This window comes from Alternaria rosae (genome assembly GCF_020736505.1).
Source record: "Alternaria rosae strain MPI-PUGE-AT-0040 chromosome Unknown BKA58scaffold_7, whole genome shotgun sequence".
Taxonomy (NCBI): domain Eukaryota; kingdom Fungi; phylum Ascomycota; class Dothideomycetes; order Pleosporales; family Pleosporaceae; genus Alternaria; species Alternaria rosae.
This window is the reverse complement of record NW_025763576.1, coordinates 1,329,398-1,353,199: the sequence shown is the minus strand read 5'-3', so window position 1 is coordinate 1,353,199 and position 23,802 is coordinate 1,329,398. Positions and strand designations below refer to the sequence as shown.

The 23,802-nt window shown below is 51.0% G+C and overlaps 7 protein-coding genes and 1 non-coding gene across 8 annotated transcripts; 5 read left to right on the top strand and 3 right to left on the bottom strand.

The window, feature by feature from the left end:
* The first annotated feature begins 305 nt into the window (after nucleotides 1-305).
* BKA58DRAFT_388613 (uncharacterized protein) lies at nucleotides 306-6,372 on the top strand. Its single transcript, XM_046170672.1, has 3 exons — nucleotides 306-362; nucleotides 417-4,488; nucleotides 4,534-6,372. The coding sequence occupies exons 1-3, from the start codon at nucleotides 355-357 to the stop codon at nucleotides 6,232-6,234; spliced, it is 5,781 nt and encodes a 1,926-aa protein (XP_046023432.1). The 5' UTR covers nucleotides 306-354; the 3' UTR covers nucleotides 6,235-6,372.
* Nucleotides 6,373-6,868: 496 nt separating this feature from the next.
* On the top strand, nucleotides 6,869-9,259 carry BKA58DRAFT_342331 (MFS transporter-like protein). Its single transcript, XM_046168363.1, has 4 exons — nucleotides 6,869-7,278; nucleotides 7,380-7,736; nucleotides 7,793-7,883; nucleotides 7,951-9,259. The coding sequence occupies exons 1-4, from the start codon at nucleotides 7,096-7,098 to the stop codon at nucleotides 9,039-9,041; spliced, it is 1,722 nt and encodes a 573-aa protein (XP_046023431.1). The 5' UTR covers nucleotides 6,869-7,095; the 3' UTR covers nucleotides 9,042-9,259.
* A 2,179-nt stretch (nucleotides 9,260-11,438) lies between these two features.
* On the top strand, nucleotides 11,439-12,198 carry BKA58DRAFT_403622 (uncharacterized protein; the record flags this gene model as incomplete). Its single annotated transcript, XM_046171799.1, has 2 exons — nucleotides 11,439-11,829; nucleotides 11,927-12,198. 2 exons carry the CDS (start codon nucleotides 11,439-11,441, stop codon nucleotides 12,196-12,198), a joined length of 663 nt encoding a protein of 220 aa, XP_046023430.1.
* A 1,358-nt stretch (nucleotides 12,199-13,556) lies between these two features.
* On the bottom strand, nucleotides 13,557-14,920 carry BKA58DRAFT_211768 (uncharacterized protein). Its single transcript, XM_046166057.1, has 3 exons — nucleotides 14,682-14,920; nucleotides 14,200-14,611; nucleotides 13,557-14,148 (listed from the first exon to the last, which is right to left on the bottom strand). The coding sequence occupies exons 1-3, from the start codon at nucleotides 14,832-14,834 to the stop codon at nucleotides 13,616-13,618; spliced, it is 1,098 nt and encodes a 365-aa protein (XP_046023429.1). The 5' UTR covers nucleotides 14,835-14,920; the 3' UTR covers nucleotides 13,557-13,615.
* Nucleotides 14,921-16,461: 1,541 nt separating this feature from the next.
* Nucleotides 16,462-18,746, top strand: BKA58DRAFT_211749 (cytochrome P450). Its single transcript, XM_046166056.1, has 6 exons — nucleotides 16,462-17,103; nucleotides 17,157-17,168; nucleotides 17,221-17,580; nucleotides 17,653-17,895; nucleotides 17,951-18,472; nucleotides 18,522-18,746. The coding sequence occupies exons 1-6, from the start codon at nucleotides 16,810-16,812 to the stop codon at nucleotides 18,630-18,632; spliced, it is 1,542 nt and encodes a 513-aa protein (XP_046023428.1). The 5' UTR covers nucleotides 16,462-16,809; the 3' UTR covers nucleotides 18,633-18,746.
* A 1,326-nt stretch (nucleotides 18,747-20,072) lies between these two features.
* Nucleotides 20,073-20,826, top strand: BKA58DRAFT_460617 (HSP20-like chaperone; the record flags this gene model as incomplete). The annotated part of the gene is made up of 1 exon (XM_046174771.1): nucleotides 20,073-20,826. The coding sequence occupies one exon, from the start codon at nucleotides 20,073-20,075 to the stop codon at nucleotides 20,649-20,651; it is 579 nt and encodes a 192-aa protein (XP_046023427.1). The 3' UTR covers nucleotides 20,652-20,826.
* A 742-nt stretch (nucleotides 20,827-21,568) lies between these two features.
* Nucleotides 21,569-21,639, bottom strand: BKA58DRAFT_t60. The gene has a single exon. It is a non-coding gene; the product is annotated as a tRNA-Gly (tRNA).
* A 303-nt stretch (nucleotides 21,640-21,942) lies between these two features.
* BKA58DRAFT_388597 (ATP phosphoribosyltransferase) lies at nucleotides 21,943-23,802 on the bottom strand. Its single transcript, XM_046170671.1, has 4 exons — nucleotides 23,344-23,802; nucleotides 23,135-23,169; nucleotides 22,422-23,081; nucleotides 21,943-22,371 (listed from the first exon to the last, which is right to left on the bottom strand). Exons 1-4 carry the CDS (start codon nucleotides 23,358-23,360, stop codon nucleotides 22,133-22,135), a joined length of 951 nt encoding a protein of 316 aa, XP_046023426.1. The 5' UTR covers nucleotides 23,361-23,802; the 3' UTR covers nucleotides 21,943-22,132.

The following is a 23,802-nucleotide window of genomic DNA, read 5'->3' as shown; positions in this document are numbered from 1 at the left end:
TGGGGTTCCATGTTTTGATTTGGCAAGGCGTTTATCGAAGGAGATTCCTTGGGGCATGTGTCACTGGAGTGTAGGAGAGTCTTGTTACCAATATCACTGGACCTAACTGAACTACTTTCAGGCCCAATGTATACTGAGTTTTCATTTGTGAGCTGTTGAAGTTGACTTGGGCTAGCTTTGGGTTGCTGATGGGAAAGTGTTGGTGATGGAAGCTACGACCAATGAGCGTGGATGCATCTCCGACTAACCCCGAGATTAGGTAGTTTCGTCACTCGGCCAGAGACAACTCATTACCACGCGTTCCTATACCGCGCTACACCAGAGCGCTCGGCGGAGACATCAGGAAGCGTCTTCATGATGGCGTAAGTGCTATATACTAGTGGACATGTAGAGGTCGCTGATTTTATCATCTGCAGACGCCCCATACGAAGCAATGCGCTCGAGAAGCTTGCTCGTCTGTCCGCGCAGTCGCCGTCGGTAGATGCCACCCATTCCGACTTTGCGAGGCTGTTCAAAAGATGCCCGGCGGCAAGCTCCATGAAACTGCAAGAGCTGGAGGCTGTCCTCGCCTTATGCAAATCTGCACCCTACATCGAGTCGATTGACGTCGCTGAGAAGCTGCTGACACGCCTCTCCCCATACCTCACCGCATCATACACGCAGACGCTTGCGCCCTCGCCCAGCCTACGCACCTTCGAGCCCGCGCCGTACGAAGTTCTTACCTACAGCCTCACGTGTGCCGTCCTCTCGCTCGGCCTTCGGCATGATCAGCTACGGACACAAGCTGCCACTGCACTCGGTGCTTACCTCTCCGGCTGGGTCGAAGCAGCTGCGGAGCTCTCGGGGGAACAATTCGTCGACGATGGGGCCGACGACTACGCTGCCGATGGAGAGCTGGCGCGCGTCATGACACACAATCTCTCGCTGCTGGGCTTCCTGAGTGCTGCTGCTGAGCACGCCCATTTCTGGAATGCATACGAGAGACTCCAACTCATTCAAGACGTCCGAGCAGCATTGACGGAGAACTTCCTCATCGCATTCGAAACCGTGCTGTCGATTGTGCGCAATGCGCGCTCCCACCAGCATGGGTTGAGGGAGTGGAAGCGGTACACGAAGCATTATGCTGCTACTGGACGACCACTCGGTGCGATGATTCTGCACGACTCTTTTCTGAAGGTCGTGCTGGCGTCTGCTTCGCTGCTGGTTGGGACCAGTGCGCACCTCACTTCGCAAACGGCCATTCTGGATCACCTGCAGACCACGCTCCACAGGAAGAACCACCAGATTCTTAGGGACTCAGCTGAGAACTCGTTGGCTGAGGGGTTGGCTAAGATCGCAGGAGAGGAGATGGAACGTCTGGAGAATGATATGGATTATCTACAACGGGTTGGATCTGCTTGGCAGCAGCAGCAGGCCTCTTCCGTCAAGGCAAAGGTACTCGTCACGTATCTCTGCTGTACCATTTACGACGACGACACGGATGTCACAGACGCAGAGGTCTTGACTACCTGGCTCGACAATGTGCTCAACGATCCGGTACAGAGTGCGGACCATGAATTGGCTTCCACAGTCCTCAAGTCTATGGCCATCCTCGCCAAAGTTTCGCCGCAGCTGGCGTCTAGCCTCGGTCGTTCGCTCCCTCGAGTCATTGTTCAAGCCAACTTCGACCATCGAACAACTTCTGTCGCAGCTGAGTCGCTCGCCGCTGTCCTAACTCTTCTTCCCCAGGATGCCATCATCACGACACTGTACAGCTTGGGCAATGTCATCAGCGTCGCTCCTAAACCTGACCGCAACCCGTCTTCATCTCCAACCTTGAACGGCAACGGCAAGCCTGCACGTACAGGTGGTGTTTATCAAAACCAGAACGGCAGCACCATCTCACTCACACCAAGTGATGTCGACGAGCCGCACCATGTACACACCACAGTCGTGGAGACTATTGTATCTGTCGCGAGAAACTGCAAAGATCCCAAGATCACGGCATTGGCACTGTCGATGCTTGTCCAGAAGGTCGGCCGTTCTGGAAAAGTTGTGGATGCAAAGATCATCACCGATTCGGCTTTCTTGGGTGTACACAGTCCGCCTGGAGAGTTCAGAAGTTTGCTCAAGGTCTACACTAAACTCTCGCATGATGCACTGGTTTCAGACGATGTGGCTACACTCGAAGCTGTCATGGCTGCGCGTCTCAACCTCTCTAGGGAGATTTCTGCCGATGAGCCTACCTTCGAAATTTATCTTACACATCTGCTAGACACCATCGTCAGCAAGGGAGATGCCCAGGAGACTTCGCATCGCCATCTCAGAGATACGGAGCTTGCAGCTCAAGAGATTGCGCAGATACTCAAGCCTCTCGCTCTTTTGCTTGAACGGAATGCGGAACGAGCTGAGTTTTCTGAGCTAGATGATTCCATCATCGGGCTCCAGCGTGATGCTTGGTTCAATATCGTTGTTCACGGCTTCGATCTGCTGTCCGATCTTGGTAAACAACACAGGGAAGAGTTGCGCACTCTTGCACGGTTCAGCAAGCCTCTCATCGCAGAGGAGCGGCCCTTTCTTTCGGAAAGTGACATCGAACTCAACACGGTGTTGCGTCGCGGTAAGTCGCCTGAACATACAGTCGAGCAGAAGAAGAGGCTTGGGAAATTGCTTCCGTCATGTGAGCCCGACACCAAGTCCTTGAGTTATCAGGAAGCAGTCTTCTTGAGCACTGCCTATCTGGTCGAAGATTTACGCGCAAGTGCCGGTGATTGCACCAAGGCGCTTGCGTACTTTCTTGATCCAAAGCTACGAACTGGCGCAGTGGGTAACTGTATGGCTGCCATTGCAACAACGGCCGTTCGAACCTATCTGGCAAAGACGCTGTCGGGTCAATCCCATACATTCTCGACCCCGTACCTTGCGCGCCAGCTAGCGACGATATTTTCCGCGTGCTGTCATCGTATTGCCCGCGTTCAGCAAGCGGCAGCTACCTGTGCAGATATCATTATCCGCGAAGTGCCATCCACACTATGTCAAAAGAGTGCGCTGTTTGCCCTCTTGGAGCTCCTTTCAATGATGTGGTACAGTTGCCTTGAAGGCGAGACTGATGATTATACCTGGAAGTCAACCTTTACATCAAAGCGGTCCAACATCGTGGTGGAACTATCCGATGACTATGCTTTCCGCCGAGCGACCCTCGAGGCGTTACACAAGCGTGCAATCGCTTGGGTGAAAGGAGCGCTTGATATTGCCCCACTCGATGTCAAAGGGCTTCTCCAATCCTATCTGTCCGAATTCGATGATGAAATGACTTTTGGTCATATATCGCTAGGACGATCTTTTGCGTTGGAGATGGGGTCTGTCATTCCATCAACCGACCAGCGACTTGGTGCTATTGAACGCCAGGGCATCAACATCAACACTGCGTCGGACTTCATCACTCAATATACGACAAGACAGGAATACAAGTTTCTCGAGGGCGTTGCTGATCAAGAAGAGGAATGGCTTCAGGGCGCACCGGCTTCTGGGCGGAAGTCGACATACCTCTCGCGAAGCTTACACGAAGCGACGAATCTTCTAGTGGACTTGGAGAACCGCACCCTTAATCACAAGCATGTGACTATTGCTGAGCTTCGCGACATATTGCGAAGAGCGGCTGCGCTTCTATGCAGGGTCAAGACAGACCAGTCGCCTATCGTTCAGCACCTGGTTGGAATTCCCTTCGCCGTGTTCTCGAAGCAGTCCATCAAGCTGGGTATCTCACTGTGGACGAGCGTTGCCAAAGAGAACCCTCGTATGGAATCCCGCATCCTCGTCGCCATTGCTGAAAACTGGGAGAACACGGTGCGCAAGCGTCGTGGTATCTTCAGCCCTGCACTGAGACATGAAGATCCTTTCTACGGAAAGCAAGAATTCGCTGCAACAGACAAAGAAGCACTCTCGAAACGCCAGCAGCAGATCTACAACCTGATCGCTCCGCACTTCCGCCTACTGCAGTTCTTGTCTAGCCATTTCAGTGCCTCGAGGTTGAGCAGAGCGGATGTGGAGCGTGTTTACGTTCGGCTAATGCACATCACGCTCGATGCCATGAGTGGTGGTTGCTCGCAGCCGCTTGCTCGCGAGTCGTACTTCCATATCGTTCTACTTGGATTGCGCATTGCGCGTCACTGTACCACATTGTCGGCGACCATTAGATGGCGCCTGACGGATCGCATACTGACTGCTGCTCTGGCGTGGTTTGCGAAAGCCCCGCAATGGTCCTTTGGAGGCAACCGCCTGCAGATCAAGGCTGAAACACATGTCCTTGCAGACGTGCAGGCGCAGCTTGACCTTATCGGAAAGATCACGACTGCTAGTGATATTGGCACAAAATTGAAGGCGAAGCAAGAGCTCCTCTCTCTGCTGCTCTCGAACGAGCAGACTCGTCTCATGGTGTGGTTGTTCCCACTTGATTATGGCAAGAAGCATCACTTCACTTCTGGGCGCCACAACAACACACTTCCTGATGTAAGTCATCTGTATATATGAATCGATATGAGCTGACGTAGCAAGACTGCCGTGTCTACTCATTTGAAGACGGCTTGGACAGAGAACCCAGCCATTGCTATACACCTCCTCAAGCGCTTCCAGTCGCAGCGCCTCAACAACGAGGTTCGATGGCAGGTACTCAACTTCCCGCACAAGGTTTTGGATGAGCCGGATGCTCTCGAGATCCTTCTAGGCAATCTCTTACCGAGTGATGTGTCATTCCAGCTTAAGTATATGCTTTACTGGAAGCCTGTGAACCCTATCACGGCCGTCACATACTTCCTTCCAGCTTACGGCAACCATCCATTTATCATCCAGTATGCAATGAGAGCATTAGAGAGTCACTCGGTTGACGTCATGTTCTTCTACGTCTATCAGATTGTACAAACCCTTCGATACGACGTCCTGGGCTACGTCGAGCGGTACATCATCGAGACGGCCAAGTTCTCGCAGCTATTTGCTCACCAAATCATCTGGAACATGAAGGCAAACGCGTACAAGGATGAAGCATCCGAGGTGCCTGATCCCGTCAAACCCACGCTTGACAAGGTGATGGGTAGCTTGGAGTCCAGTTTCTCGAAGGAAGACCATGCCTTCTACGAGCGCGAGTTTGCTTTCTTCAATGAAGTCACAGGCATCTCGGGTACCCTACGCTCAGTCCTGCACGAACCCAAAGAGGTAAAGAAGCAGAAGATCGAAGAAGAACTTCGCAAGATTCAAGTGGAAGTCGGTGTTTACCTGCCCTCCAACCCAGATGGTCAAGTCATTGGTATTGATCGCAAGTCCGGCAAGCCGCTACAGAGTCACGCAAAGACACCTTTCATGGCTACATTCCGTATCAGAAAGACGAGGCCCGATGATCAAGATCTGGAAGATCAAGAAGACGACAACCGCGACATTGCACGTCAGCGGGACAACAGCTACGAAACATGGCTCTCTGCAATTTTCAAAGTTGGAGACGACTGTCGCCAAGATGTGCTCGCGCTACAGATGATTGCTGCCTTCCGAGGAATCTTCAATACTGTCGGGCTTGATGTCTGGGTCTTTCCCTACCGCGTCACAGCTACCGCACCGGGTTGCGGAGTCATTGACGTACTTCCCAACTCCATATCACGAGACATGCTCGGTCGTGAAGCCGTCAACCGACTAGATGACTATTTTGTATCACGTTACGGCAACGAAGATTCGATCCGCTACCAAGAAGCGCGCTCCAACTTTGTGAAATCCATGGCCGCCTACTCCGTTATCAGTTTCCTCCTGCAGTTCAAGGACCGACACAACGGCAATATCATGATCGACGACGCGGGTCACATCATCCACATCGACTTTGGTTTCTGCTTCGACATTGCACCGGGCGGCATAAAGTTCGAGCGCGCGCCCTTCAAACTCACAGCCGAAATGATCGCCGTCATGTCTGGCAAGAATGCAGCGAACCCGTATCAATCGCAGGCGTACCGCTGGTTCGAGGAACTCACTGTCAAGGCTTTCCTTGCTAGCAGGCAGCATTGTGAGCATCTTTGCCACGTCGTACAGGTCATGTTGGATAGTGGACTGCCGTGCTTTAAACCTGAGAGCATGAAGAACTTCCGCGATCGCTTTGTGCTGGATAAGAGCGAGAGGGAGGCGGCGGATTACATGAGGGGCTTGATTGAGAAGAGTAGGGGGAGTTATTCGACCGGAACGTATGATCGGTTCCAACTTATTACTAATGGAATTCCCTACTAGGTGGTTGAGGGTGAGACGTATGGGGGGTTTGCGTCTGTAGATAATATCATTGTTGTCGTTGAGTAGATAGACTTGTTTTGATAATTGTGACAATCTTCATATGCGGCTTATCAGTACAATACCATCGAATATTCACAAGCCTAAAGACGATGAAACTACAAGGTAGCGTTACATGCATCCAGGACTACGCCCTTTCCCTCTCGGCCTTCGTCAAAAAGCAACACATCCGCATACCACTTGCGCATACCCCATCTCTTGGCCCTCTGCACACCGCCGTATCCCAGGCGACACGCCGACATGTCCCAGTCATGCATCTGCCTACAATCACGCAGTATGACTCCGTACCTAGGTAGCACGCAGAATAAGCAACGACTAGTCTACCTCCATATCCTAAGCTACCTAAACCAGTCAACATATCCTCTCGGACCTCTCGTTTCCCCCGGATTCCACGCGCAAGCAGCTAAACCAGGTATGCATGTCGGCATGGAGCATTGGAAGGGCGCAAGGTGTCTAGCCTGTATAGGAAAGTAGTTACCCAGGTGCCGTTTAGTCTGCCCCACTTATATACTCCGATTGGCGGGTGGCATTGGCGGTGACGCGGTGAAAAAAATGGGCTTCTTCTTTGCGCTTATGGCTAATAGACGTTTAGATCTCTTTTGTTCGTTTGGATGACCATCCTTCGAGCCAAGTTCAGTTGGCTATTGAATGTTCTGGCTATCGGAGTGAAACTTCTTCTCAAAGTGCACATTCTGCGCTTTCTGTTCCTTGGAATCGTTATGTTTGGATCTGGTTATTAGCTCGACATAGTTATTTTCGCTTTGAGCACAATCACGCGTATTTGGTTTCCGATTTATACACGCGATGCAGCAAGAGCTAGAAATGGATATACGGAGGCTACCTGAGTCAACCGAGACGGGGGAAAACGAGGTAGACATGGTACAGAAAGGGCAATTGGAACCAGCGGAAGGAATGGGCGTCGAAGAAGAAGCCCAAAGTGGAAAGAGGAGCAGGTTAAGAATGGTGGCTATCATCACTGCGCTTTTTGTAAGTTTGGATCTACCTACCTTCTCCATGGCATCTTCGATGAACGAAATTCCCAATCTTCTTACAAAACCCTCCCATGCAACAAGCTAACCACCACCCAGCTCTCCCTCTTCGTCTCAGCCCTCGACGCAACAATCGTCTCCACAGCTCTCCCCACCATTTCCCGCGACCTCAACAGCGCCACGGGCTACACTTGGATCGGCGGCGCGTACCTGCTTGCCAACGCCGCCTCAGGCCCTATCTGGGCCAAATTGTCTGACATTTGGGGCCGCAAGCCCATCATGTTGGCTGCACTTGCCGTTTTCTTTGCTAGCTCGACGGTTTGTGCGACAGCGAAGACGATGCAGGAATTGATTATCGGGCGCGCGTTTCAGGGTACTGCGGGTGGGGGGTTGATTCTGTTGGTGCATGTTTGTATTAGTGATTTGTTCAGTCTGAGGCAGAGGAGCCTGTTGATGGTGAGTTACTTGGCATGGCGTATTGTAGGAGTTTTCTGGCTAATTGCTGTGAGTAGGGCTTCACCGAGGGTATCTGGGCGCTGGCAGGAGGTATCGGACCAGTTTTGGGCGGTATCTTTGCTAGTCTTGTGACTTGGAGATGGTGCTGTAAGTGGCATTCTTTTCGCTTCCCCCTCTACAGGCCTGCGCTGACTTTAATCGTCATGACACCCAGTCTATATCAATTTACCCATCTGTGGATTCGCTGCTATACTCATAGTTCTGTTCTTGGACATCAAGCACGAACACACCTCCTTCATCGATGGCATCAGAGCTGTGGACTGGTTCGGCATCTTCACCTTCCTCGGCTTCACGCTCATGATCCTTTTGGGTCTCGATTTCGGTGGCGTAATATTCCCTTGGGACTCGTCCAAGGTCATCGCTCTACTCGTAGTAGGCGGAGTCATGATCTTTGCGTTCATCTACAGCGAGGCAAAAGTGGCCAAGTACCCGTTGATTCCCATGACGGTGTTCCGTCGGAGAACAAACGTCGCCGCTTTTCTCGTCGTATTCTTCCACGGCTTCGTCTTCATTGCAGGCGAGTACTATATGCCGCTGTATTTCCAGGCCGTCCTCGAAGCTTCTCCGTTACGATCTGGATTGCTCCTTCTCCCTTTTATCGTCACAGGTGCGATTGCTGGAGTTCTCTGCGGCCTCATCATGCACAAGACTGGTCACTTCCGCGAGATAATTTGGGTGGGTACCGTGATTTGCACCATTGGTTTCGGCCTCTTCATCTCCTTCGACGCATACACCTCGACCGGGAAAGCAGTGGGTTGCGTAATCGTCGGCGGTCTCGGATCCGGGATCTTGTTCGAAGCACCAATGATTGCTATCCAGAGTCAAGTTGAACAGCAACATGTCGCTACCGCTACCGCGACACTGTCTTTCGTTCGTAACATTGGCGTCGCCATATCCACCATCATCGGCGGCACAATCTTTCAAAACTCGATGAACAGCCAGGCTTCTTTGCTCCGAGATGCTGGGCTACCTCAGGATCTACTAAATCAGCTCGATGGCGACAGCGCGTTGGCGAATGTCATGCTTCCTGCTACGTTGCAAAACCCGGCATGGGAACTTGCTGCAAAACAAGCCTTTGCCTATGCGATGCGCAATATGTGGATCACGTATACGGTACTCGCCTTCTTGAGTTTTGTCGCAAGTCTGTTTATCAAGGCCGCAGTACTAGGAACGGATCATGTAGAGACTGTCACTGGGTTGAAGAAAGAGAAGGTTGCGGCAAGAGTAGAGACGGACAGTTCGTAGAATGTAAAATGCGTTGTGGTGTTCCTGCAGTCGTCGGAATGCTCACAGCAGCGATGATGACGTCACGCCTTGGAAACAACCCGTGGACCTTGCGATAGGAAAATGATCTCGACCCGACTTACTCCAGGTATCAATTATCTAGATCAAATCTCGATCCCTGTCCCCACTGGCCCTGCTTACCGCTTACCTTCATCGGTTCCATTTGATTTCTGTTCTCGCGCACCACGCAGCACTTCGTTTGAACAAAGCTACCCAAGTACACTTATGCGCGGTGATTTAAGGCTTCGGAATCGCCGACGTCGATATGGTCTTGCTCTTTGAAATTTGACATGCTTGCGTCTTACATCGTACTCTTCCGGTCTCCCAGCCAAAATGCGTAAGAGATGCTGTGCGATGACGTGCGGGCAAGGCTGGCAGCATCGGACAGGCCGACCCCACCTCGCGTTGGCCGTAGGTAGTCATTTCAGGCTACTCGAGCTTCTCGCCAGGCCATATCCCCTGGGATTAGCGCTCGGTGTGAGCGCGGCCCAGATGCTACATCAAATATAGATGTTTCGATTATAAAAGGACCCCGGTGCGTTCACTTCCAGTCGTGAAGAGACGAAGGATGAAAGCTTAAAGCAGCGCCTACAACTTTGCCTTGGGTAGGATCCAAAAAGCTCGTTGTTGTCTCGTCCAGCAGAAAAGTAGCGTCTGATCCGGCATTAGGGTAAGATTAGATCTATCTGGGGTGTATTGGGTGGGACGCGGGATCAACCTCCATGACAGGTGCGGGTGTCATGACACGAGGCTCGTTGATGCCGCATGCGTCCGCGTCGCACGGCATATCCAATTTTCTGGAAGACCATTGTCCATATTGTGCAACACGTCCGAGAAATGATCGATCTTACAATCTCAGAACACACCGCAACATCAACGAAGAGTAGGGATATCATTTACTGCACCGTTGGAAATTGCGTTCTCACCGCGCTATCCGGCATCACTGACCCCTCTTTCTGGCGCACAAGGCTTGCTTCCGGTGAACGAGAACGTCACGGCTCACGAAGCTTACCGCTGTTTCGTCTGAAGTGCGGTGACGCCAGTGACTCACTGTGTACTGTAGGATAATGATTGGGTGCCATTGTACTACCGGCGATGAATGTCTGCGATCAAAGCCATACCGCAGTAACTTTAGCACGCCTGTTTATCAAACGTACACACCCAGATGTGTGTCGATAACGACGCCATGTAGTCTCTCCGTCAGTATTGGTCTGCGGTACCATAGACAAGGAACAAGCGAATGTTCGCGCGCCATCTGCGATCTTTGCTTTGCTACCTTCGATCTATAATCATCTTTACTCATGCGCAGAATAAATTTAAAAATATCTGATCGCTCTCGGTGTTACGGATGTATTCTTGCATATGCAGCCACCACCCGATGCGATGGGCTTGGGACGGCACGACGCGTGAACTGTACCACCGTCGTACCATTTCCATGCGCACTCCAGCAAAACAGGGCAGTAAACTCACCTACGATATGCGAGGCGTGCATGATGGTGTGCAGGTCTACTAGTGGGTAATTTTCGAGAGGTGAATGCCTCAAGCATCAACTCACCGCCGTCCACGTGCCATTTGGAAGGGCTGGCCGTAGTGCGCCGATTACACCCAGTAAGTCAAAGCTTCCGTGATAAAATCTTACATGCCCATACACTACCGGTCGCGGTATTCGTACAAGCAAGAAAGTCCCATGGATGATTACTACCATCCGCATGAGACTTGGCGCGATTCGACCGCTGGCCCGGTAGATTGGAGACAGCCGAAGCCACCATAGTGACGTCTTAAGCGTGCATGACACATGACTCCAAAGCTTCGAGAGCGTTGTTGTGCTATTTCGGCGCCGCCGTTGAAGCCTTACCATCGGGAACACACAGGTACTAGCGTGTTATTGCAAGACAGCTGCTCATCACATGCGATAAGCTTGTGCCTTTGAAGACGTTTCGGACGACAGTTCTACTTTCGAGCCTCGGTCCCGGTCGATTCTACGGCATCTCCGACTTTATGCATTCGTTGTTGGTGTTTTCGTGGGAAGTTGATCTGCATTGGTGCATTTTGACAAGCAAGACTCGGAACGACATTGACTGTGCAAGATGATGTGGAAGACGACGGCACATTGCGTACCCTAAGAAAAGACATTATGATATAAATGCTCAATGTTAGCCAACCTCTTTGATGTCTTGACAAACGTACTGAAAACTTCCTGGTTTCGACGGGCAATATCGTTACTCTCCGTTCTTGTTTATCCCGACCGATGATCTTATCGCTTTGCCTGACACTCCTTGCCACCGGCCTCTCGTCTCACTCTCAGCTCTTCCACTCAAGAATCTCTCGGCCTGCATAATCTCATCACATGTAGGCAGTATGCCTTCCAGTAGTCGGGACTCGGACATCCACCCAGACCGCATCCAAGCCCGGGAGGACCAATACCGTCGCGATGTTCAAGCCAGGGCCCCATCTCCAGTCGCAAAGAGAGGCGTCGATATGACCGAATTGGGCTCCATCGGTGCCCATTTTGACATGTTTGAATATGAGCCTTGGCCTCATAGCCTCGAGCTCACCGACCACGATGCCCTGTCTGGCGGTTCCATTCCCACGACGACGTCTACAAATACTAGCATCCACTCACCAAACAATCCAGCAAGCAGCACTGCAGATGGCTCGCCTATATCCCGCGCGTGCACTCCGATGAAATGCGACGCGTACCTTCCAGAACATGAGTACGAGGAGCTACAACGGCAAAATTCAGTTAACAGTAAGTCTCCCATAACATGCTCGGACGGTATCAGGCTTGATCGATGCTGTTATGGGACGTGCGTTGTTAGCCAGAGTTCATGCTGACGGATCGATAGAACGACGCCGAATCTCTGTGTCAACCACTGTGGAGCCCATGACACAGGATGAACATGACGAAGACGACCATATCGAAACGTACCGACCTTGCTTCTCCAGCCATACACCGTCACATTGCTCTCGAGCGTTGACGGACAAAGAAGGTTATATTGTGAAGAATGTGGGGCCCAGTTCACCAGGACCTTGGTCGCAATTTGGTAGAACTGTCGGAACGAGTGACCGCGGAGACCTTCGATCGAATGTTCTCCACTATCAGGGTGTCGCTGAATGAATGACCGTCACCTTGAGGTCCACAATGATGGCGACGCCACCGATGAAGACTTTGCTATGAAGGGAAGGAGGCAGATTCTTCGTGACTAAACTTGTGGCATTGTTGGCATCAGATCGTCTTCTGTCAACAGCCTTGGTGATAGGAAATTCTGATATCATTGGTTCCCTGTCGCTGTCGATCTTCGGCTCTGTTTTTTCTTCTCACTTGATACTAAGATTACATCGTTCACAGATTGTCGCGATCGAACAAGGAATGCATCGTCTCCACCTCTTCCTCCACACCTTCTAGTCACCAATACCGCTGACAAACACAATCGAGAGCGGCACTCAACCACTTTGAGATGTAAAAGCATACGAGATCTGATGCTGCGTTGAAATCCCAGGTTACGATCCGGCGCGGGACGAACTTCCGAACGAATGGGTGTTACCCATCTGCGTAGAACTGCTGAAGATCTGAAGTCGATCTGTTACTCTCGCGAACAAAATAAAAGTTTTACCGACCGTATATGCGCCGCCGTATAGCAAATTTCTGCGTCCATCCTCCAGAAGCCCATGGAGCGCCTTGAGCTAACCAGGTAGGCACGGATGTCGCTGCTTCCGAGTGGATAACACCATGAGCGGGGGGCGTACCGTTTGCAGATTCTGCTGCAGCGCACTTCCTGCGTATCTGGAGATAATGCGCTTCAAAAGCAAGATCAAAGAGGGGAGAGTGGGAGCTACACATAAGAGGTGATGCGACGGCTGCGGCAGCGCCATGACCCCTGCAAGCTTCCGCAGGGCAAAACTGCGGGCCCGGGAAACGCCCTCGGGATGCAGATGAGCCAAAATCGCAATCCCATTAAAACCTGAATCAGACACTTCTCAGAGATATCAGGGGTCCTGTAAGCTGCTAGTAGATTGATCATCTTGCTTTTGTCGGAATGGGGGTGTGGAGATCTACGGCTGCCAGCTGCCACGGACCTCTGCGCATTCCGCGCAAAAGCAACCTTCATGCGCCTTCGACGTTCGCAATCCAACAAGGCGTTTACCGTTCATGAGCGGGGTCTTATTAGTTGTGATGTGCAATATTAAGAGCACTCTAACTTTTCTGGTCTTCACATGCATACAGTGCTTCGGGGGGCTCAAATCTTCAAGGGTTGTAACTGCGTGCTTGCTAAGATGTACTTATGTCAAAGAGCGGGGGACGGCAAGTCTGATCAGCACAAACCTATACGCTGTAGTACAATGACCCACACTTCCAAGCAAGCTGTCAGCAGTTGTATAGTTGTCGAGAATTTTACTGTCAATCTCACGACGAACATGAGAATATGATGAGTGAGCATTGCCCAAGTGTTCGGCCTGTTCGTGATGTTGCAAGTAGCTTTTATTAAGTACGTAATGGTAGCAAGCACTACTATATCTACACAACTCGCTTTCAATCATACGTAATCGTCCCTCGAAGTGACAGTGGTGGTGATGGTGATATCGCCCGGGTCCTTCGGCTCATGGTTCCAACCATTGTTCCCATGACTCTCCCTGAGTATCGTCTCCTCACTTGCTGTATCACTCCCCATTCGAACCGTTGTCTGCAAAACACTCTCCCCAGGACCCATGTATATCTTATCTGACTTCCTACTTCCATCCATACCACGACTGCTTTTGGACTTGGAGTACTCCTTGAGTGGATAGGAGTTCTGGCCTGAGGAGTCGCCACGTGAACCGTATTTGATGCGGACGTAAAGCGGTCGAAGAACGGGGACACAGGCGCAAACAATGGTGAGGAATACTTCGGTGGAAGACCAAAGAAGCATACTCGCGGTGTCGTACACATAGTTCTCCATTGAGGACATGGATCGTAGTTCAATGGTACGGACAACAGAGCACGCACCGGCAAAAATGCCTAAAGAAAGACCAGATGCGATCGTGATCTTATCCTTGCGTTTCATGTTGAGCCCCATGATGATGTGCCAGGCTGGGAACGGTCAGTATCTACTTAGGAATGATTTACGGCAAGGTGACGTACGGAGGAGAGCGAGAACGAAGTCCATAGCTGCAGACCAAGCACCCATCGTTAGACCGACCTCGGTAAAGTTCAGCCAGCAATAGCCGCCTTCGATTGTCTGATCCCATAAGAACGCCGATGGTACACACTGAGTGTACAAAAGTGTTGTTGTGATGATGCAAAGCACTGTCGTGCTCGCTATGCAAAACCAAAGAATAGCAATGTGCCATCTCTTAAGAACAATGCGCAGGAGAAAGAGCGCTACTGAGCCCTTGGAGGCAGCTATTCCCATGATGCAAATACCTTGACCGATGGCTTCCCACATAATCGATTTGGAGTAGTTGAGGTCGAGTCGTACGATATCGGCCGTCTGTTTGCCAACACCATAGGTGATGCCAACAGATACGCAGCCAACATAACCGATGAAAGTAGCCTTCGAAAATCAGTTCCTTGAGCTTTTGACGAACCACCGAGTTGAAGTTTGTGAAGGGGTGTAAACGTACCAGGTTGACCAACATCAGTACGTCGTCCCATCCGAGATTTCTCACAATATACTGCCTTGTGTACATTCGCAATGCGACAAGCACAGTACCAAGGAAGACTTGAGACCACATCACTCCATTGAGTATGCCCGCAAAATCCGCTGGCTTGCCCATCTTGATTGCTGGTACCTGGGTATGGTTGACAACCTGGAAAGGGACCTCTCTCCTCGTCCTTTGCTATTCCAGTGTGTCGCTGATGGGCGTGTAGGCTCGTGTCCAAAGAAGAGACAATTATGGATGAGGTGAAGGCAGCCCTATCTTCGGTGCGAAAGGTTTTATGTTCAGATCAACAACTCGAGTGGTGGCAAGGAATGTTAGACTGACGCATCTGTAGCCTCAATTGTGCCCTCGAAGACACCCATGCTGAAGAGCAAACATACTCGCATGTACGTCCACGGCCCGAGCGCATCATTGCAACCCCGTTGTGGCTCTGGGAAACTGAAGGGGGGGCCGGATTTCCAAGCCAAAACAGTCCGCTAATCCTCGGGACCTGCATAGGCAATCAAACAAGGCATAGTGTCAAAGCTTTGTTGCCGTTCTTGTCGCTCCCATTGCCCTGCAAAGAGGCGCTATGAGTGAGGTTTCATGCATGCGAGGCCTTGAGAAAAAGCAGTCTTCCGTTGAACCCTTGTGTAGCTTGACGTTGGTAGGCTGCTTTTGCTTTGCTGCCAACTAGTTCCCGTTTCCTGCCTCACTTCTTTCTAGAGTAGTTCATTCTGCATACCTAGGAGACGTGTTGAGCACGAATCCCTCGCAGAACTACCGGAGCAAGATACCCCGTTGGCGCTTCATTTGCCGAAACGTCTTGTATCTTACAGCTTGCATAGCACGAAGGAAGAGATGGAATGCTTTTTTTTTTCTTGCGGGTTGATGTAGCACATCCTGCGGTCCAACAGGCTCTGTTGTGAATGGGTCCGCTTCGTCTGATTCGCTGAGGGACAATTATCCGCGTGATGAGAAATCCCCAAGATTGAGCGCCCAGGTGGGGTAGGATGGTGTTCCTTCACCGTTCAGCGATGAAGCTAAAGGCATCAGGACCAATGGGTGTCCAAAACTCGGAGTATGCGACTACCGGTTATCCATTGTTCCCGAATGTGGAGGCCTATCAGGTTTGGATCTCGTAACATCCCGTCTCTGGAATGCGTTGCTGTGCACTAGTCAACTAAGCTAGGTCCTTCGCGAAACCTTGGATAGTTCATGCTACGCAAGTGGCTTCGAAATGGCATTGCGATAATTTGTTCTCACATGCAGAATTCGATGATCTGAAGTCGCACAGGAACGTTTGGCCTTTCCGTGACGGGCCGTTGCCCGCACTACTAATCGTGAGTGTCGGTTGTGGGCCACACACCAGACTCGGCTAAGCGATCTTTAGTGGCGTTTCAATCACACATCCGACGGATCGACGTCGGTCTAACCAATAGCGGCGTGTGGAAAGGAGTGAAGGAGCGAAGGAGCGAAGGAGTCAGATCCCACGAGGCAGTTTCCCAGGGCCATGGAACGCAGATAGGCGTGTTCATTTGCGCCGTGGTCCAGGGACTGGCAAGAGAGCTCGGGATGCATTGCAACCCACCATAGGAGCTTGATGCGGTCGAACCTGCAAATGTAGCGAACTTCACCTGGCTCACACATGCTGTGCAGGGCCCGGTCGGTCCCCACATGATTAGCCTGTAGTAGTACCCGTAAACCGTAAGACTCCACACCTCCCGCTGTCACTCCGTCATTAGTGCAAGGGACCGCTTCCCCGACATTCGCGACCAATGGCCATGCCTAGGATTGCGATAAAAAGGTGGTGGGAAAAAGCAACACACGCCATGGATGTACGCAAGCAGCGCCTTGCCTCGCTCAGGGCAAGTTGGACTTGGCTTCGGCAGCACCAGAGCGATCAAGCAAAGGGGACTCGATCTTAGCCCCGTCTTCTTACATATGCTAGACCGATACCTGAACATGCGGCTGCTAGGTGATTCACAACAATCTGAAGCGGGAAGGCCTTTTCACCTGCATAGCCATATCCAATCCTCTTCCCACTCCTACGGTTGTATCCTTCTTTCCTTTTCAGAATCACATTGCATGTGCGGAATTAAGTGACAACATGGCATTGACAGGGTTATTCGCGAAGGCAATCGGCCTTGGGGCAGTCCTTCTCATCACTCGATACGTTCTGGCTTACTTGCAATCCCCGCTCAAATCTATTCCTGGTCCCTTTTTAGCCAAATTCTCAGATATCTGGCGTTTCCTAAATCACTATGGGCAAACTCATATTGAGACCCAGAGGAAACTTCACGAACAGCACGGCGATATCGTTCGTCTCGGTCCCAACACCGTCAGTGTTGCCGATGCCAGTCTGATCAAAACTATTTACAATACTCGTGGGACGTATTTGAAGGTAAGCACATAGAACAAGGCTGCTTTATGGGACAGATGCTGACATCACAGTAGAGCGATTACTACGTAAGACATAGGCAGTCGCTCTTAGAAGTGAATCATGCTAACCCTCCTTCGGTCAATCAACGACGCCCTTCAAGATGGGCATCTCATTCAAAACATTTTCAGCACGCGCAGCAATGAGTTTCACTCCAAGAATGTTAAGCCAGTTCAAAAGCTGTACAGTCTCCAAAACGCTCTTCAGATCGAGAGTATTATGGACGACAACCTCCGTACCCTATGCAGTCAACTCGACGCCCGCTTTGTGGAAGGCGCCAACAACGACCAGACATGCGATATTGCTGATTGGATCTCATTCTTCGCATGGGACTTCTTGGGTGATATGACCTGGAGCAAGCGTATTGGCTTCATGGAACAGGGTACAGATGTTGGCGATATGCTTGGAACCGCTGAACGTGTGATGCGCTACTTCTCCGTGGTATGTTCTACGCTAAATCAAAAGCTCATCATATTTTTTACGATTGCAAAGCTTCTTACTGATCTTCACTAGGTCGGCCAAATACCTGCCCTCGACAAATGGCTCGGGAAGAACCCCAAGTGGCCACGCTCACTCTATAAGTTCGATGACTTTTCCGTGGCTGCCGGCTTCTCCGTTGAGCGGTTTATGGAACGTATGCAGAACCCTGAACTTGGAAATGGGAAAAAAGACTTTCTCAATGGCTTTCTTGAAGCAAAGAAGGAGTTTCCGGATCTAGTCACCGACAACGAGGTTATCGGATACATGATTATCAACGTGAGTGTTTCATCGCTGCGCTGCGGCGTGAGTAGAACTAACACCGCTCCTGCAGATTCTTGGCGGTGCCGATACCCTTGCTATTGTGATAAAAGGTATCTTCTATCACATCCTCAAGTCATCAGCATCCAAAGAACGCCTCGTCAACGAACTCCTCTCTGCACGTCTCTCCTTCCCTACATCCTATACTACGATCGAACAGCTGCCCTACCTAGATGCATGCATCAAAGAAGGTCTCCGTATGCATCCCGTCGTAGGTCACATTCTCGAGCGCGTCGTGCCTGCAACTGGTCTTACATTGTCCAACGGAACAACATTGCCGCCGGGAACGATTGTCGGGGTGAATCCATGGGTCCTTCATTACAAGGAGAGCATCTTCGGTGCGAAGCCCCATGAGTTCCGTCCGGAGCGATGGCTGCAAAGCGAGCACGAAGAATCCGGCGCGTACGAAGCCAGGATCAAGAAGATGAAAGACGCAGATATGTCGTTCGGAGGAGGGAACAGGATCTGCCTTGGCAAACCTTTGGCACTAGTAGAGGTCTACAAGGTCGTTGCGACGGTATTTGGAAGATACAAGGTACGTTTTGACTTCTTCTGGGTGTGGTATGAGTGCTAATGTCTCAAAGATTGAGCTTGAGGATCCGAACAAGGAGTGGAACTTGCACAAACAATGGTTCGTATGGCCGCATGATATCAAGGTCAAGCTGGGCCCACTTGAAAGTGTCAGCGCTCCCTGAGTCTATCCATGCGGCATGGCACCTGGGTGGGAGTAAATCAAGCGCAGAGTGTGCGAAAAGCTTGCGATGAACCCACACACAGTTTCGATGTATCAGAGAAGCCTGTCTGGTAACATTACATTACAATCTGCGATATGTTCATGATGTGCTTGTACTCTTCGCGTGTGTGAATTCGTGATCGGTGACACTACGCGCATCCATGAATGTCGGTAGACACGTCTAGCTCGAATGTTTTGTCGCGCTCATCTGGGCTACGATTCGCGGAAGCGATCCAACATCGTCGAAATCGTCATCAATCACGCTAACCTATTCAGTCGTCGAAGCACGGCCCTTCGGCTCTGGCTTGGTTCGCCGCCATTCGTTCGTGCATCTCAACGTCGCCAACGTACGTGACTATACATCTTGTGTCTTTTCAGTTGCTTACGACATCTGCATCTGGGCGAGATGGTACGGTTGTCAGGACTTCAGAAAGACGTTTTGTCACTCTACCGACAATGCTTAAGAGCTGTGAAGCAGAAACCAACGGTATGTCAATTGCAACACTGTGATCAGATCACAACCACCTACTCACGCAGTCACAGGAGACGCAGTCGCATTTTCGGGACTTTGCAAGGTGCGATGAAGTGAAATGAACGACATGCTGCGACAGCTGACGAGTATGTCCAGATCCGAGTTCCATAAGCACCGGGATGTCGGCAAGAAGGACTTCGGTACCATCGAATATCTGCTTCGAAGAGGAAGAAATCAGCTGGAGACATGGTCTGAGCCAGGCATCCGAGATATCCACAGGTAGCGGGAGAATGCAGGATCAAGGAACGAGGAACAGAGCTGCGCACCACTGAGCGATCAGCCAACGTCACCGTGATACAACTCGTTAGATGAACATCACGCAATACATGACAGAATTGCGGGGTACACAGGCCTTCTACAGCAGATACCTTACATGTCGCTCCCAAGGCGCTGGAAACTTCGACCAGGGACGTCACGTGATATGGTCTGAGCCACCACCCCGAACTTTCTAGTGCCAACTCGCCCCTCATCGAAGCAGGATCAACCGGAAGCTCGCCACGATAGTTTCCCCTCCGCAAGAACTGGAAGCTTCTCATCTCACGATCTCGCCTGATCGCATACGACAACATGACGACGAGTATCGTGTTCGAAAGCTCTAGAAACTCCCCGAGCCATCTCCGAGGTTTCTCGCAGTATCGTTGTCGACGCAACACTAACGCCTCTCCGAAGTACGATGATTCCAGAAACACATCTCTTGAGTATATATAGCCTTCGAGACGACCCTCAAGGCCCATCATCAGAACAACAAACAACAGCAAGTCTTCTATGCAATCAATCCGCTCTACTATCCAACGAGTTCCTCGACAATTCAACCGCATTACCAAACCTACGATCACAACTACTCGACGCTTTTCCAACGCACCAGCAACAATGTCTCTCTTCCCACGATTTACTCAGGAATTCGCTCCGATCTTCCGTCTCTTCGACGAGTACGACAGGCAAGCCTTCCGCAACATCGACCGCGAATTCAGCAACGTCCGGTCCTTCACTCCCAAGTTCGACGTGAAGGAAACCAAAGAGGGCTACGAACTCCACGGAGAACTCCCCGGTGTCGAGCAAAAGGACATCAACATCGAATGGACCGACAACAACACCCTGACCATCTCGGGTCGCCACGAGCACGTCCGCGAGGAAGGCCAACGCCCTCAGGGCTTCATCGAGAACGGCGAAGCTTCCCAGCAGAAGAAGCTCCAGCCCAAGGTTGAGGACGACCCTAGCGAATCCAACAAGGTCGCCAAGCAGTCCGAGAACAAGGACGTCTCCAAGCACGACGAGAACAAGGCCAAGTACTGGGTCAGCGAGCGCTCAGTCGGAGAGTTCCACCGCTCCTTCGCCTTCCCTGCTCGTGTCGACCAGGAAGCCGTCAAGGCTAGTCTCAAGAACGGTATCTTGAGCATCCTTGTTCCCAAGGCTCAGGCTCCTCAGCCCCGTAAGATCAGCATTGAGTAGATCGAAGCGGCTTGACTGGACGAGACTGAACGATTATGAACGACGATGAAGAACGACTTCTCTCCTTTATTGAATCAACGAGCGTGGCATAGCAATGGAGTTTGCAATGGATTCTTGTAGTGTTTTGGTTTAGTTCTGTTCTTGTAGTGGTGGCAGCATTCACTCTCTTAGTCGGACAGCGGTACCGGGAGTTTGTATATAACTCATCGCAATGTAACAAGTTTACATCACCCCCCGTACCGATTTGGGTGATGGTATGGTTGGTCTTTGGCACAGTCTCCGGTCCCAATTCATTATCCACTATACACTATCAAATGTCCAGGTTCTGACTAATACCTCGAACTCGAGATAGTGCTAGACCGACCGTACCGTCGCTTGGATCAACACGGGGTGTATCGAACTCATTGCTTTTCACCATCTAATGTCGATGGTGGCGATGAGGTGATGATCATTGAGTTTGAGCGTGATAATCTCCATGTTTGCTTGGATGTTTGTTTCGATACTCGTGTACCTATGTGCCAACTGCTCTGTTCATGACACTCTACGTGCCTAGTAGAAAGTACAACAGAATTATATTTAATCTTCCTGGAGAAGACCGTCATTCTTAAAAAAAAAAATGCACATGTAGGTATTTCATGGGAGCTTGCCATGATAGCCTTTCGACACTCTGAGCCAGTCTTGCTCCACGCGATGTTATTCTTTATTTCCCTCTAATTTGGTAAGGAAACCAAGAGTACGGCGAACACTGAAGCGTTTGGATACACCCGCGTTGTATGTATGTTCTTAGCTGATTCCAAAAAAGAAGTTGCCCATCACGTCCTCCAACCGTGCCTCCAGGGCTGTACGGCATTCCTTCCATACACCCACTGTCTGCAAAAAAACAAATAATATGCATCGCAATCGTGAGAAGGGTGTGATGCACCCTCCGGGAGTCGAACCCGGGCCAATTGCTTGGAAGGCAATTATCCTACCGTTGGACCAAGAGTGCTTGATGGAAGACTTGAGAATTTAGTAGAATATAACTTTGTTGAAATCTTATACCTCCACCAACAGCATGACAGCCCATGCCTAGCTACCACGGTGAACATCTATCTACGATTAGGGGTGTTTAGCCGGTCGGACCAAGTTGGTCTTGTGGATATGCTATTTAGCGTTCCGACAAGGGGCAAAGTTCATCTCTAGCGCCCAATAGTCTCGCGGTCTAGGTCACACGTTGGCAACCCACTCATACTTCGTCAAGTGGCATCGGACTCTACAATACAATTGTGCTTATGGGAGGTTTGAATAGACACTTTCGAATATATCATTTATATGAATTGCGAAATCTCCAGTGGTTGTGCCATATAGTTGAAGGTTTGTGCATCAAGCTGTAAAACCATTACGCTAGAGCCCTTCTATGTGGTCCTCATCTATCGCACGCACATGTTGCGCAAGAAATGCAGACCGGATTTTCCCTTCCTATCTCATGCGCAATGCATCGCTCAATCACCCGTTCTCGAGTTCTCGATCTTCGTTACTATGAGATCGGTGGCCCCAACCTCCGTCAATTTGTCCATGGCAATAGCGATATCTTTCCTCAACACCATAGCCTGTACAGCCACCCAGCCATCCTCTTCCAACGCGTTAACGGTGGGAGCGCGACGTCCGGGAGTGATCTTGCGCGCGATATCGAGTTTCGACCGGTCGATGTTGTATGTGCACAGAACGTACTTTTGTGCAGCTACGAGAAATTAGTCTTGCTAAATGAATGCGGAAGTCGATGCGACTTACTGATAACACCCTTTATCCGAGCGGTGATCAGCTCAACCAGTTTGGGATCTGATGGGTGCTTTGACTTGATAAGGATGGCGCTGGAATCGACGACTGTGGAGATGGCCTTTAGGCCTGCAGCGCGCATTGTCTCTCCTGACTCCACCAAATCGACGATACCGTCCGCGACACCCAGCGCGCATGCCGCCTCAACACTGCCGCCAACGTACTTAATGACTGTCTTGAGTTTCGCGTCGCCATTCGCTTCGCCATTTGTGTTTCCAGCTTGTTCGGCCTCGAGTTTCCGGAAGTACTGCTCAGCCAGGTTGGTAAAGCTGGTGACAACATTCTTGCCGATCAAGTCCTCTGGCTTGGCTAGGTCGCCCTTTGCGGGGACTTGTACCTGCAGACTGCATTTTCCAAACCCGAGATCGAGAACCTCCTCTACGCCGCTGGTGGCAGTAGGCGGTGCAACGCACTCGTGTTCTGCGACTTGATCGCGCCCGGTTATGCCCAAGTCTACGCGACCTTCTCCTACGAAAGTCGGGATATCGGCGGCAGGTAGGAAGACGAGAGCGAGAGGGTGGTTCTTGACGAGTGCGATATCGAGACGGGAGTGTCGGTGGAACTGAATGTCTGAGCCGTGGAGGAGATCAAGACAAGCTTGGTGGAGGCGGCCCTCTGTGATGGTTGTCAGCCTATGGGTCCAGCCAGTAGTAATGTAGGCGACGTACTCTTAGGCACCGCAAAGAGGAGACGGTCGTTCAAGCTGTTTCCCAAGAGGTCAGTCATGAAAGGAAGACTCCTGCTGCCCTGGCGCGCTCTTTGCGCGATGCGCTCAATCTCATTCGCGCCTTCAATACCGTTGGTGTACCCCATGGTCATACAAGAAGCTTATCAGAAGAAGGAAAGAGAATGGGGAAAAGAAACAATCGGAACATACGAGTTGACGAGATCCATGGCTATGAATCAAGCACGCAATTGCTAGGGTTTGTAGTATGCAGACGCGCGCTGTGCACCCTCTAACAAAGACTTGAATGGGGAATTCTGCTACGGGCTAGGCCACGAGTCCCACGTCGGCACTTGCAATTGGGTGCGGGTTTGCTGCCGTGGAGAGGGCTAAATGCGCGGGCGGCGTCAGACCAGATATGTGGGCTCAAGTGGGTGGATGTGTGTGTCGTTTTGTAGTGTACAAGATTGAGGCGCGTCTCGAATGAGTGACTCAATGAGGGGTAAGAGCTACACGTGTGATGCGCCAATGGCTGTGAACCCTCAAAAACATAGTAACTGAGCATGCATATCGATAGTATCGGGTTTAGGCATTCTTGTGGCTCACATCATCCCAATTCGTGCAGGAAATCTGGTAACCGTGACTGACTGGCGCATTCATTTTTTTTTTTTT